Source organism: Stylophora pistillata, chromosome 13, assembly GCF_964205215.1.
Source record: "Stylophora pistillata chromosome 13, jaStyPist1.2, whole genome shotgun sequence".
Classification (NCBI taxonomy): domain Eukaryota; kingdom Metazoa; phylum Cnidaria; class Anthozoa; order Scleractinia; family Pocilloporidae; genus Stylophora; species Stylophora pistillata.
The window spans coordinates 15819006-15834329 of NC_142531.1; the positions used below are offsets into that span (position 1 = coordinate 15819006).

Below are 15324 nucleotides of genomic sequence, written 5' to 3' on the forward strand. Positions count from 1 at the left end.
CGACAAGAGAAAATTTGATGAGTTTTTGTCTCTTTCAACGTACAGATAATGAAGATCAGTGTCAGCTCTTTATAGAGACCAAATTTAAACCGGGAGAGTAAACCGCTAACGTACGGCGATCATAGCCTGTTCTGGTAACTATAATCAAGTCAGCTTGAAAAAAAAGTGTGGTCGAAACGCTGCCGGTATTTAAAATACTTTACCTTTCTCTCCTACATTACCTTGTCAATTCATTTTAAGTACTTTTTTAATTACTATTCCAATTCTTCATTTTCTCTGTTAGAAAGTTAATCTTTTTGTTAGTCAATTTGTAGATGCGAGCCTCTAAAAATTCAGTTTTAAAAGTAATGGTATACCAACCCCACTTCATCGTCCGTACAGCGAAAAATTACCAGAAAAAGCAAATTCTAAAAAATTAATTAGTAGGCATAGAGAAGATATACATATTTTATTGACGGGAAACATGCTCGAGCTCGATTTAAGTGTTATTACATAATGATTTATTGACAGAAAGAGACAGCACTCCTTGAGAAAACAAAAATGATTAACTCACTCGACTCATAATTATTTTAAAAGAAGCAGCTTTAAAAATGAGGTGTTTGGGAGCCTTACGACATGACTTTTACGTTGAATATATTCTCTTTGTAGTTTCAAAATGAAATATTCATCATCTAAATTTTCCCAACTCGAGCTTGCCGATCGTTATTAGAAAAAGTCACCTTTTATCATTTCCGTAGGTTAACCCAAATGGAGTTCTATTAAGTCAATAGTCTTTAGAGTTATTTTAATTAGTCATGGCTGATGTTGAAAGTAAAAAAAAAAAAAAAAAACCCTATTAATGTTTTGGTAATTAAAGGTATTCTGGGTCCTTCTATTCCATATCCTTCTTGTTTTTTTTTTTTCATTGAAAGCAGATGAGTGTATACATGGCTAATGAAAAAAAATCGTGGAACATGCCAAATGAATACTGATATGAAATCTGCCTCAAGAACCGTCGGTATTGTCGTGCCTGGATCTTAAAATTTCACTAGAAAGGTACGTATCAAATCTTTAACTAAAACTGCTTATTTAAGGGTCGCCGATAGACCAGTCACCAGTGCTGTATGCTTTTCAAACTGAAAACTGATAGAACACAACTTACGTTCTTTAAATAAGATGTTAGTTATACATCGGACGACTCGAAATATATTCATAGAATAGAAATTTAAATATTGGAATAACATAAAATAGGAAGAGAATCTCGAACAAGAGGCTTGGTTTTTATCTGATGTTGTTTTGTGTCAAGGAAATTTGTGACACAAGGACTGATTTAAACCTGCCCAAACTACAACCATCGCAGGAAAATGCCCAATAACGATGAAACATGGCGCTTCTAACACTTCTCACTAAATCTACAATTTCAAAGGGCACAGTATTTGAGCGACTTAGTTTAGAAAAAAGATTTGTTCGCTTTGATCATCAATTTTAAATGAGTGACGGATAAGCAAATAGCCTGTTGGAGCCTGAGTTTTTTTCTGACCTAACTTTTATAATCTGGCAGAAAATCTCAATTTCCCCGTGAAGATAATTTCGTGCATCAATTTTTGATGGAAAAAAATTATTTAAGTTACCCAACCGTAATTAAAAAATATTTGTAAAAAGTGCTGAATTTGCCTGATTATGTTTGGAAAATATGCAATAAAATTGGATAAAGAAGATGAGAACAACAGCTGTGGTACTAGTTTAGACGCCAAGCCACAATTATTTCTAATCATTTGTAATGCAAAGTCCATGTGTTTATCCTCTTTTGTTATAACCGAGGTAGTCTATATCATTTTTTTTTATCTTTCATATGCCCTTATAAGTCTTTCTCTCAGAAAATTACTTTGAGTTGTTAATTTATATCAGCAACTGTCAAGAACATATTCAATAACAGCCAAAATATCAGCACTGAGAACATCTGAGGGCGTGAAGACTGGTTGGACTTTTTATCCGAAGCGGATGACAAATTAAATGACTAGCGCAGTAAATGGTTTGAACCCGGGGGTAACATGTGAAGGTGTAGTCTGATCGTCCGGGTGAGTGTAGTCCTGAGAAGGACTGTTGTCGGTGGCAGTGACTGACGTTTCGACAACCTGTGCGGAAGTCATCATCAGAGTCAAGTGAGTGATTGTTGTCAATCACTCACTTGACTCTGATGATGACTTCCGCACAGGTTGTCGAAACGTCAGTCACTGCCACCGACAACAATCCTTCTCAGGACTACACTCACCCGGACGATCAGACTACACCTTCACATAAATGACTAGCGTCAATACTTCAGAGAAAGGATAATTATTTTGGCTTGACTGCTTCGTACTACAATAACTAAAAGTAGCAATTAAAACTGTTTGCAATTTTCAAGACTCATAGTAACATCAGAACGCGGTAATAAACCAATCAAAAGTGAAATGGGCTAACCTTCCGTGTTTAAAAGTTGTAACAACCCTAGAGATCTTGATTGTGGGTTTAGTTTTTTTATTTTTCTTTCTTTACAGTTTTGTTGTAATAATGTAGGAAAAAATGACCGAATTCAAGGCTACAGCAAAACTGCATTTATTGATGATAATTTTATGCTACTGTAATTGCAAGTCAAAGAAAAGAGATTAATTCAATACCAAGAGTAAATCTTTCGACGTAAAATATTTCCAAGCACACTGTTACGCATAAAATTGGAAAGTTTTAATTCAGTGCTTTTAAAGTTATAGAAGTAAATATTACAAAGATAATAAAAACATATCAGTGGCCTTAAGGGCGAGAAAAATGATCGAGTGAATAAGACGCAGGTGGTTTTGGTTTTTTCATTTTGATTGATTGAGAGAGTGGCGCGAAATTTTTTGACCAATCACAGAGCGAGCCGAAGTAAAACTACTGCTTCCCGGATTTCTTGTGATTTTCAGTTGAAATTTCTTCCAACTGCGTGAGCAGATAAGGGAAGAAAAAACTGATTGGTTGTACGAACCCAAATCGGTTAGCGTATGTTTCTACCAAGGGAATTTTATTTATGGAAGTAATTTCCTTAGGCATAATGGCAACGTCTTTTGTTGTTTGTCTAGTATTTCTTCCAGACTGTTCAGTTTAGTTTTTCAAGTTTCTCTTTCATTTCTATAAAAACACAATAATCCTGCCGGATGAAAAGATGAAAGACAGATGAAAACAGGTCAATTTTGTTTTCATTGAGAACTATTTAAGCAATAGACGACTTTTTCCTGCTCTAACCCAAACACTCTAACATCAGCATGCATATTCTCCATACTTTTCTACTCTACAAGGAGAATTTGTTTAATAATCAACAGCTTCTTCAGCTGGTGATCCTTCCCTTTGTTTTTGTGACCCGGACGTGTGATTCAGGGGTGATAATAGAAAGAGAAATTAGATGCCCGGCCTCCTCTAAACACGAGGGAGGTTGGGAAGATTAGAGAGCGTCACGCACTCAAATCTTAAACGTCTTACTTGTGCTTATCAACTTCGTTCCCAGGACCTTTTCTCTTAGTTAGGGGTGGGGCGGGAAAAGGCTCAGGGAACGAGGTTGTTTTGCTTATTTCTATCTTAGACTTAGCGATATAGTCTTTCTTTGTAAACCATTATGTAACATATAACTACGGGAGCGATGGAATGACTAAATGATAAATTCTTACTTATGTTCTAATGGAGGAAAAACGACAGTACGTTTGTACGACGTCGACATGAGCAGCAGTTTGCATTTTTATCATAGAAAACAAATCGATTCCATGTTATTAGGTGTCTGTACAATAACTGATCAAAGAAGACGTCGAAATGTGGTCAGAACACATTTGCATACATTGCGTGCCACTCTGTTGTTGTTACCGCATTATGACGTCATCCGAGATCTATCGCTGAAGGGACGCACGGCAACATGCATCTATTTGTTAATTTGATTCAAATTCCCTTTATGATAGAATATCAACTTTGTGAAATACAGGGGATATCCCAGGCTGCTCTGAAGACCTTTATTACGTCAGCATGCAATCGCCAGGTCTGATCGACATCATTAATTGTGCGAACTTCATGAAAGTTTGCCTGTTTTGTTACCCAAAACAGGCAAATTTATTTCCAGCAGTAGATTTGTAAATGTTCTTTCTTGATAGGAGACTTATCAAAAGAGGCCTTTTAAAATCAGTTTCTTAAATCTCATTGGTCAGTGAACTGTCCAGTTCCCCTCAGCATTAAAACCCTTGCTGTAATTGGCCAATGTTTTGAAAGAAAATTCAAATGACGTGTTTTAATAATATTACTCACTAAAATGGGCTAATTTGACTCTGAACTGTTCATAATTTTGAGTAAGTCATTTCAATAAGCGCAGGTGTCGAAGCCTAATGCATTTAAATTCAGCGATATGAGTGAGAAGTAAGATGAGTCGGCCATAACATCTTGCGAATAAAATTAGATCGTAGAGCGGCGAACATTTTTTATGTTTAGCTTGTCATTCAAAGACAAGTGGAAATTTGTTATGCATTTTTTATGTTTAGCTTGTCATTCAAAGACAAGTGGAAATTTTTTATCGCTCGAATTTGCGTTTTTCGTTTTTTACCACTGACAGATAACTTCTAGGGGCTATGAAGGTATTACAACTTACTCAAAAACTTGCCGGATTCTCTTTGTATATGGTGACTTATAGAGTGACGTTTGGAAAGTAGGTATCGCTGTCGCCGGCAGACAGTCGTGTTAAAAAAATAGAAAATGACGTTGAGTTCAGGGTGCTCAGAATAAAAGAAAATTTCAACCACTTTGCTTCTTGCTGTGAGAGGCTGTGTCATAATGGTGGGAAGTTGTCGAGTGCAAAACACCTTCATGATATGTTCATTTTAAAGACGTGCTGTTTGCTAATTGAAAACGGCCATTAATCAAAGCGTTGTTTCCATTGGTCAGAAAACCTCCCCAGTTCGTTTTCCACCCGAGTTTCCAGCTGTCGCCACATTGACGAATAGTTGTATTTACGTAGAGCAGTAAAACACAACAGAGACCAGTTTGAATAATTGAATTTTGATCACACAAAGCCGGAGGGTAACGTGGCTCACTACATGTTAAAACAAACTACTTCTGAATCTCCGTGTGAAGAGAAAAACAACTGGAACAATTCTGTGCCACAAAGGAATGATAGTATTTTTCCATTACGGTTTCGGTAAGTTTTGCTTTGTGAAAAGTTTGCTGTTAACGTAATCCTCATGTCACGTACAGAAGCACCATTAAGTGTAGTATTCTGTTAGAACGATAAGTCTTTCGTTTCAACACTGACGACCACTGTCTAATAATTTTATTGATCTGATGCGATAATGCTGAGAACGTTGACTCTCCGCTGAACGCTTCTGCGAACTACAAAAAGGCTCATTTTCCTAACTAATTCCTTTTACTTAAGGGTGGTCTGAAACTACTTCCAGTTAAAAATGTTTAAATGCAAGATTACGACTCTATCATATGTGCTTCTTGATCGCAAGAATAGCTTATAAAAAATTTAGGTGTCATTGCTCTTTTGAAGGGATTGCTTGTGGTAGCGTTTCATGATACCTTTTTTTATAGTGTACGCATTGCGTCTCACCTGCAAAGTTGAAGCGTGTGTATTACCGCTCTTTGGCATGATTTTAGACAGACCAGTAAACTTACAAAAGCCTGAATCGACGGAAAGAAAACAAACTTGTCATTTTAAAGAGTGTTTCTGTCGATTTTCATTTTGCTGTTAAAGCGCGAATATTTAAAAACACTCGACAGGACCAGATGGCCATTCTTGTTATCTAATATCCTCTCTGCCTTGCTAAAAATTACGTGTTAGCTAGTGAGTGAGTAACGACGACGTGAAGATTTCTGAACTTGGAAATGTTTTCACGCGATAGTGTAACGCGAATATATTCACTGCCGAACAGAAATGAGTTTGCCACCTTAACCTACAACCAAGATGGAAAATTAAATCGAGCATCTTGAATCTGTATTCGTAAATAACAATATTTCGTTTTAAAAACGAATTAAGAGCAAACAGCGTAGTACAGTTACTTTTAAGAAACAAGAACTTTTTCGACGTTCACGTATCTCAAACGACTTCGTCTAAAGGAAGAATTTTAATTTTTTTGCTTTCTTTGCTCAACATATTACGGAACAATGCTCACTGTAAACGATACAATTTGTAGAATCTTAGCATGGACCCAGGTGTAACTCAAAACTTGTGTAATATATACAAAAACGAATTTCCCTTTTGTTGTCCATACTCTAATATTTTCAATCCTTTTTAATAATGCGTTTCCCTAACTTTTGAAAATATTTTCAAACATGAGTTGAGTTGAGTTTATTTTAAGGTGGCTACATTCAGGGAGTCGTTGCTCGGCAACCGTTACGCAAAAGACATTTGTTTGCCGGAGGCGAGAGAGCTTTTACATCGATGAGATCTGAAACAGGTCTTAAATAAACGCTGAAAATAAATTAAAGGACACCGAGATCGCTGTGTTTGTTTTGCCACAAATGTCGATAAACAGAAGCCGAATAGGTGAATATTCATCAATTCATGTAACTTACTTTCATCAACATGAATAGTGGAAGAGGTCAAATATTATGCAAGCAGTCATATTTCACAGTGAGTGCTTTTATCTAAAAACGGATGTACTTTAAACTTTACTTGAACCAGGGCTGCCTTTCAAATTTCGTAGTAAAATAGACCTTAAATAGCTGCAAAATCGTTTTTCTTAAGTTTTCGCGAGAACTTAACAGTGCCTCCCTCAAAATGGCAACAAATAAAAATTCGCACAGTAGATATCATCTAAGCACGGAGTCATTAATCAGCAAATGTTTTACAAATGAGCCAATCAAAGTCAGTGATGTTCTAGCTAGAAAGGCGCACTCCTGTTTCTCGAAACAGCTGGCATTTTAGCATTGGAAGCTCTGGCTCAAAATACAAATTTTTGGGCGGTTTAGGAGGCTGTGTTTTACAAGGAGCCGAATACTTTTTCCGGGATATTTTTAAAACTGACTTCAGTGACTGACTACTCTGGGTAAGAGGGAATAATTTTAAGATAGTGTACAGAGATTCGTAGGCGCTCTCAACTTCCTATAACTCTTACTTCACTGAAGGTGACTGGAGGATATAGTTAGGAATCGCCCCGCGTTGTAAAATCTCTGAACGTTTGGAACTTACTGTGAATTGCTTTGTTTGAAGGTATCCGGAAAATTTGGAAAAAATGCAATCATACTTAAAGCTTGGGATTCTATTGAAAAGAAATGCTATGAGCCTTGCATAATATAAAAATAACAACATTACATGATGCTTCTAGAAAAATTAACTTTATATCGCCATTAAATGGGTTGGTTAGTCTTATCCTTCACTCTGACGAATAAAACTAAAGAAGAAATTATTATCAGAGTTTAAACGAGACTATTTTTAGAGTAAGTAAAAAAAAATAAGTCAACTTAGTCTGAACAATAATTAAACATTCCTTTAAATTGAAAAAAAAGCGGAAGTTTTTCGTTTACGTGAAGGGCTTCTTCTAAAGGATTATGCAAATCTTGACAGATGGAAAGTAAATGATGGACGAAGATGTCTCCCTCAAGGAAGAAAAAGCTTATTTTCTTAGTTGACATATTGGTGGGATTTATTTTATCAAAAGGTAAGGCACGCAATGATAGATCATAACTTGTACTGACTCTCACTTACAGACTAAGAACCTAAGTTACACAGAGAATTGAAATACAAACAAAGACAACCGTAAGCATAGGTCTTTTGAACCTAATGTATGAATGACTAAACTGTGAGGAGAACATTGGAAATATAAGAAGCTGTAATAGGAAACGGTGTTATTCAACCAAAAAAAAAAAAAAACTGAAACGCTAAAACTCGATATGAAGACCACTCAAAGAAACATACGAATAAAACAAGATAATCTTCTTTTTTTTCATTGTTTTACGAAACCCCAGATATATTTCTCGGTTTCTTGATGCAGTCGTTCCCCACGTTGGCATATTTCAATCGTTGCTTGAAAAAAGTTAAAGTTAATTCCATATACATGTATCTGGAACCGTGTTACAAATTGATGGTTTCCTATTAGTTACACCCTGTTATAAGAAACCATAAGAGTATACAAACTGCATTGTTTCATGCTCAAGATTATGGAATGAAGGTAACACTACAGATACTGCTACATACGACAAGGTTTTAGTGATAGAAACTTCTTATTTGTAACATCTCAAACTGTGTCTGGTGGATATAGAATCATTTATTTTTCGACCAATATGTAAAGCTTACGATTTCTTCGCTACCATCCCTGTCTTAAAGCGGAAGTACAGAGGTGCAGTAGTTGATGCAAACAGCGGGTTTATCTTTATCTCACACACCCAGGGCTTGCTTTCCGCCGCAGTAGACCTCCAACACAAATGGTGGGCATGATAATTCTTCATTCATGCGCACGTACATAAGCTTTTAGGCTTCTGTAACTTTTGAGGGAAAATGCTTTCGGTTTTAAGGTAGTTTTTGGGGAAGCTTGTTGGAAAGAAAGGTACGAAGCTGATTAGCCAGTACAAGCTATGAAAGCTCATTTAAAGAAATAACGAAAGATTCGTCATAACGAAGCGGGTCTATAGTATCAATTTTCAATTTCCTCGTCCTGCAAATAAGACAGGTGTGATGTCTCGTCTAAACAATCCACGTAGAAGCTCCAGCTGCTAACAAGTAGTCAAGAGTGCGCGCACGTGCGAACGTTGAAGCAACTGAGTGGGGACCCAATATCTTGCTTTTTAATACTGTCGAACCAAGTTGTTTCCCAAGAATTATGAATAGCAACAAAAACCTGGAAAATCTCGGTATTTTCAAAGCATATCAGTGAACTTTATGTTAAATGTTTTGTTACATCCATTTTGAAATCACTGGTGGTCCCTGTAATCTGATTGGCTCTAATTGGTGCGATTTATTCTCGAATCGCACCATGTTTTGCTCTAAATCGCATCATTTCACGCTTGACTGAGTTTTTGACACATAACGTCAGTCTTTCTGTTTTGCATACAAAATAAGATGTAAAAGCGTTTCCGGTTCCACTTATTATTTAAAAACCGGCTCAGTACTGCATCAGTTAAATATTTGAATTGAGCAAGTCCTGTATTTGGGTGATTTCAAAATGGATATAATAAAGTGGTAATTGAACCTCGTGTCGTGCAATTTTGGTCTGAAATCATACTTGTGATTTTAAATCGAACTCGCGCTGCGTGCTCGTTCGATTTTGAAATCACGCGTATGATTTCAGCCCAAATTGCACTCCACTCAGTTCAATTACCATTATTAATCAGCTGAGTATCCATTATTAAATTAAGATTGTATTGGAGAGGTCTAACAAGAATCGAAATATCATAAAGTGCCCCATGAATGGGGGTAACATTTTTGCAATAGCTTTGTTTTAAAGCTTCGGGATAACTTGATCTCGTACTTAATACATCTTAGGTTTTCGAGATTCTTCTCCCATACAACTACTGGAATGGTATTTAAAGAAGAACGGATACGTAGCCACAGAGAATATCAGTCAGTGAAAATGTCCACTATAAATGTTTGGGCTTAATGTTGTCCGTAATCTATCTATCGTAGGTTCAGCAAGTGATGCAAAACTCAGCGCCGAACAGAGACTCCACAAACGGCTTTTCAATGAGAGTTATTACAGTGTCGACCTTTTGCCACAGCACAACCTCTCTGTTCCCATTAATGTCCACTTTGCGTTCGAGCTCATCAAAATTGTTGAATTGGTAAGTGTATCTCCTATTTTTGTGAATTCCGTTAAGATCAAGGTGACCATTGGTTTCCGTTAACCCTTTACATCGTAACATCATTATGTACATACTCCATACCGTTCTCTATACTTTTCCTATAATGCTGCTAAGGACAACTTGTCTAACAATCAAGAACTGCTTTAGTTAGTGATGATTTCCTTTATTCTCATGACCTTGATGTGTGATTCAGGGCTGATATTGTAAGGAGAAATTAGATACTAGTCACTCTTAGGGGTTAAAGAGTTAATGCTGCATGGTTTTTTTCAACCTTTTACTCCTCAGAGTGATCAGAAAGTAGTTTCTCCTCTTGAAATCCATATCCAAGTGGAGAGGTTATGAGAGCAAAGAAATATCTTATATATTAAGAAGGAGACTAAGTTTACTTTAACACTCTCTTATCAGAGTTAAACTTGTGGGAAATTTACGGCAGTCTGTAGGGAGAACAGCCCATTTCCGAATTATAACTATGACCTCTTTTTCATAGCAAGTCTTGGTGCGTATCCTTTCATCTGATTATAACTTTTCGTTCACTTGCAAATTTAATTCATTTTCATATGAATGGTTGAGCACTAGGCCTCGTTTTGAAAAAGAGGCCAAAGGTAATTTGGAAATGCCTATTGACACTTGTAACCGGGGGGAGAGGGGTGGGGGGATGAAAAGGTTTATATTATCGTGTAAAGGAACCAGTTAAAGATTCTTTAACACGAACTATTTTTGTGAGATCTGCAGAGCTTTCTATATTGAGTAAAGGAATTTTAAAATGTTATTTTTCTAAGATAGAAAACCAACCATAGAAAAAGGAACTAAGGATGGAAAATCTTGAATTTAAAAAATTTGGGGAGGGAGGGTATTGCTGCATGTAGTCACCATGTCGCCCCAAGTCACGCCTTCTCTGCCTTCAAGAACAAGATGTCCTTCTCTTTTAAAGTTGTACTCATAACTGTTGCCGCTATTGATAAAACTTCGCGATGTATGATTTTGATATTCTCTTGTTCCTCTACAGAACGCTAAAGAGCAAGCAATGACAGTATATGGTTGGGTTAGACAGGTCAGTTTTGTTAAAAGCCTTGAGTTATTTTGAATCGGCTGACAGAACCGAGATTGCCTTTGTTTTGCTTTACTTAACGCCGTGATTGGTCCAGAAAACCCGCGTCACTATCTACACCAATCAGATGCAAAACTGAAACCAGTCGCGTTTTCCCGCCTTTTTTCCTGCTGTTTTTATTTCCTGAGTTCTCATTGGCTTTAATTTCAAAAGTATTTTCCTTTCATCTGATTGTTACTTTGGTATTGATTTTACGACACACAATTGAAAAGCGCTCCATTCGCGTGCGTTGCTGGCTTTGATCTTATCTGATTTAAGCGCCACGAAACTGAAATGCCTGATTGAATTAGAAACAACTAAGAACCTCAGGGGACGAGCGTTTTTCTACCTTGTTAAAGTATGAACTGCTAAACGTCGTTTTTGAGGTGTACTGAAATCCTATGGGCGCGGTTCCATCTCGGAATTCAAGTTATGAATTCGTATCAGGTGCATTTAATGAACTCATGAATGATAAACTAATTTTTAATTTCTTTTTTGTTCTTAAGAAATGGAAAAACCCTTCATTACGGTGGAACGAATCTGACTTTGACGGAATAAAGAAAATTTTTGTGGAGCCAAAGAGGATCTGGGTTCCGGATATTCTTCTCTATGACAAGTAAGCGGTTAATCAATTGGTTTGGTCAGGTTTAATCAATTTGTTAGATGTAGGTTCCGGTAACGAGACGACGACCAATAGTTGTCTCTTATTTAGGGACCAGTCATTACTTTTAGTCTGAGGGAGGACAGAATAATGCTTGAGGTGATTCCTCATACACATCCTCTTCTGCACTTAAAAATCCCGTAATCAGGTGAATAAGCACGCGCATTCCGAGAATATGGTATTGTTTTTCAATCAATGGACTAGATAAATAGGTACGATAGTATTTTGCTCTTGAACGAGCACAGTGATCTAATTTTTTATTGTATAATTTTCGGTATACAAATTGGAGAAGTTAAAAAATCACAGGAGGGAAAAAGTATGGCCTAAAGCGTGCACGAAGCCCGTTGCTCAAGGATGCAAGTTATGACCCTAAAAGTAACGACTCGAAGAACCTTTTGAGTAGATTTTGTTTAAAATTGCGTGATTTTTTCCGCAAATATATATTGCATTGTTCCATATGTATGGAGGCTTTCTATATACTGCATTGTTCCACATGTATATGTTTCTATATACTGCATTGTTCCATATGTATGGAGGCTTTCTATATACTGCATTGTTCCATATGTATATGTTTCTAGATACTGCATTGTTCCATATGTATGGAGGCTTTCTATATACTGCATTGTTCCATATATATGGAGGCTTTCTATATACTGCATTGTTCCATATGTATATGTTTCTATATACTGCATTGTTCCATATATATGGAGGCTTTCTATATACTGCATTGTTCCATATATATGGAGGCTTTCTATATACTGCATTCTTCCATATGTATATGTTTCTATATACTGCATTGTTCCATATGTATGGAGGCTTTCTATATACTGCATTGTTCCATATGTATGGAGGCTTTCTATATACTGCATTGTTCCATATGTATATGTTTTCTATATATTTCATTGTTCCGTATGAAGGGAGGCTCTCTACCTATCAAGTATTTTTTTAAGCTTTACTTTTGTCAATTAAGAATCCTTGCATCCAGTTACGGCAAAATGAACCGTGAACTGATAAAACGACGCGCATGACTAGTACTAGTACAGGCATAAATCGGGTAAGATTGATATTGCCTCACTATATATCTTAAGCAGGCATGGTGACCTATCCTTTTAATAAATTTTTTGAAAAAGACATTGGTACGAAACATTTCAAAAACTTTTAAAAAAGATCGTTGGGTAACTTTTCTTTTATCGGACGAATCACCTTAAGATCTATCGAAATGAAAATGACGCAAGCTGTTTTTTCTACGCTGCCTCAACGATTTTTTTTTCAATTTATTTCTTTGTAGCAAAGACGAGCAAGATCACTTTGGCGGAGGGAGAACCACTTATAGGAGCGGTGTCACCCTCTCTTCCGATGGCACCAACCTGTGGTTAAACCCAATGATGTTCACTGTCCTGTGCAGGATAAAAGTCACGTACTTTCCATTTGACAATCAAACATGTAAACTCAAGTTCGGTTCCTGGATGTACGACGCCACTACGTTTGACATAACTCCCATGAAAAATTTGAAATTTCCAACGAAGCATTACCAAGAAAATGGAGAATGGGAAATTCATAAGGTGAAGATGAAGCGAAACAAAGAGCACTACCAATGTTGTGACAAGCCGTTCATTGACATCACGGTGACTATCGAAATGGGACGGGAAAGTATGGACTATTTCATTAATTACATCGTCCCCTGCTGTTTAATTTCGTCCATGATTTTCCTTGGTTTTATCTTGCCGCCTGAATCGGGAGAACGCATCGGGTTAAGCATCACCGTGCTGTTAGCGATGACTGTGTTCCAGCAACTCACCTCAGAGATAATGCCATCGTATGATTTTCCCATTCTGGGACAGTATTATTTTGCTATTATCTTGGAGATAGGTGCCTCGGTTGTGGTGACCACGACGATTTTGAACTTTTATCACCGAACGAATCGTAGAATGCCCAGCTGGATAAGAACACTTGTCATAGACTGGATGGCAACCATAGTTTTCCTGAAGGATACACCAGAGAAAAGAAAAATCCAGCGGCGGAAATCCAGTAGAAGAAGCCGAAGACGAAAACAGCAGGGAATTATTAACGACGTTTGCAAAAGGTCTTTCAAGAAGAAACAAGAAGAAATGAAAGACCAGCACAACCAGGGATTTAACGTAACATTCGGTGACACCATTTACTGCGGTCCTTCCAATACCGAGGCCTTGGGTGTAGAAATGGAAAATCTTGGAATCCAGCTCAATTATGGTGTTAATACATATCCCTTCAAGAGCTCCAGTGAAGCGCTGGATGATCAACTCAAGAAAAACGAGGAAGCACGTCCCTATATGGACGACAATGAAGCCTTAAGCGAAGACGAGTTGGCCATACGTCACTGGGAATGGACTCTTGTAGCAAGGATTCTGGATCGGTTCTTCCTTGTGATAGCAATAATCTGTGGCATAGTTACGGTTGCGGCAATATTTTTGCGCGCACCGAAGATATGGTCTCCTCCTAAGACGCTAACGATCGACAGTCCTGAAGAATTAGTCGACGAATAGAACTCATTCAACGGCTTCGTAAATTACATGCTATTTAGCCTGCATTATCAAAAGAAAAATTTTGTCTGTCTTGACTTAGGTACAGACAAAAAGTAGTCGTGCGGTCATCTGGGTGTGTTACCTCTTTGGTACCCAAAGTAAAGCACAAAATCCTGGTATCAAGATTGCATGCACTAATTATATTAGCTTTACGTTGAACTCTTATGCAAATAGAATATATCTATCACGTCAAAGAAAGACTGTGCTCATGAGACAATAAGTGAGACTGTTGGCATGAGACAATAAGTTAAGTAAAGGTTGGCGGTGAGTATTGGTAAAGGTTAAGTGTCAACTGTTTCGACAAAGCGAGTTTCCTTGTACTTTACATAGCCGTACTGAACACTTCAACTCCCATGAGTGACCAAGACAGAATTTCTCCCAACAATATTTAGACGATATCAAGCAATCAATTGATGGGAATAAAGAAAAATATCAGTTAGAGGATTAGGCTTTGATTTCATCTCGGCTAAGTTCTCAGAACCAGCATCATAAGAATTGTATGGCAAGTAGCAAGGAGAGTTACTAATTAGATCAAGGGAGTGAATGGGTTCTTAATTTTGTAACGAATGAAGACTGTTGTAAGCATTTTCTGCGAAGTTGTTGCCAGTAGGCTAACTCAAAAGGGAATTTGCTCTGTTTAGGCCTGAATTTGTACAATAAAGCCTTCACAAGTTTGGAAAAACTGTGCAAGCACTGTGTTACATAGATTTGAATAGGCAAGGCGAGACCATTAATAAGAAAGTCAAATAATTAAGTAAAAAAGCATTGATGGAAATTTAAGCAACATTTTTAGTTGTACGGTAGTCGCCAATTAGAAATAGAAACGGCTATCTAAAGATAATACTGAATGTATTATTTGAATTTTGTCAACCTTTTTGAATGTTTGAATGTTTTATTTACATTTTGTCAACCTTTTTCCTGTAATTTCAATTTAAAACATTTCCCATGTTGATATGAACTATTGAAAGCTAACAGTTACAACAGTTGCTTTTATATAATAAGCTGAATTTTACACGCATTTTGTTTGGTTCATACGTATGATCTACTGGAAGATAGATGCATAGAGAACGTTACCATCGACAATACTATTGTTGTTGTAGTGTAGTACAACTGCACTTTGCTTGTTGATAAAATAAAAAAAACGGTTGAATTCTATGTTGCCATGGGTCTGTACTGTGATAAATCACAACAGGCGTAATATATGGTAACTGAGCACCTCATGTGCCCCCTTTTTTGTTCTTACGCATGTTTAC

The 15324-nt window shown here is 37.0% G+C and overlaps 1 protein-coding gene across 6 annotated transcripts; it reads left to right on the forward strand.

The window, feature by feature from the left end:
• The first annotated feature begins 48 nt into the window (after nucleotides 1-48).
• Nucleotides 49-15226, forward strand: LOC111327641 (neuronal acetylcholine receptor subunit alpha-10). Of its 6 annotated transcripts, XM_022931868.2 has the most exons (7): nucleotides 49-185; nucleotides 915-1035; nucleotides 7532-7625; nucleotides 9587-9741; nucleotides 10769-10813; nucleotides 11356-11465; nucleotides 12799-15226. In XM_022931868.2, exons 3-7 carry the CDS (start codon nucleotides 7556-7558, stop codon nucleotides 14030-14032), a joined length of 1614 nt encoding a protein of 537 aa, XP_022787603.2. In that variant the 5' UTR covers nucleotides 49-185; nucleotides 915-1035; nucleotides 7532-7555; the 3' UTR covers nucleotides 14033-15226. The 6 variants fall into 6 exon arrangements, with proteins under 6 accessions (XP_022787603.2, XP_088599124.1, XP_022787605.2 ...); XM_088742998.1 differs by lacking the exon at nucleotides 7532-7625 and having other exon boundaries at nucleotides 51-185; XM_022931867.2 differs by lacking the exons at nucleotides 49-185; nucleotides 915-1035 and adding an exon at nucleotides 5001-5161.
• Nucleotides 15227-15324: the final 98 nt, after the last annotated feature.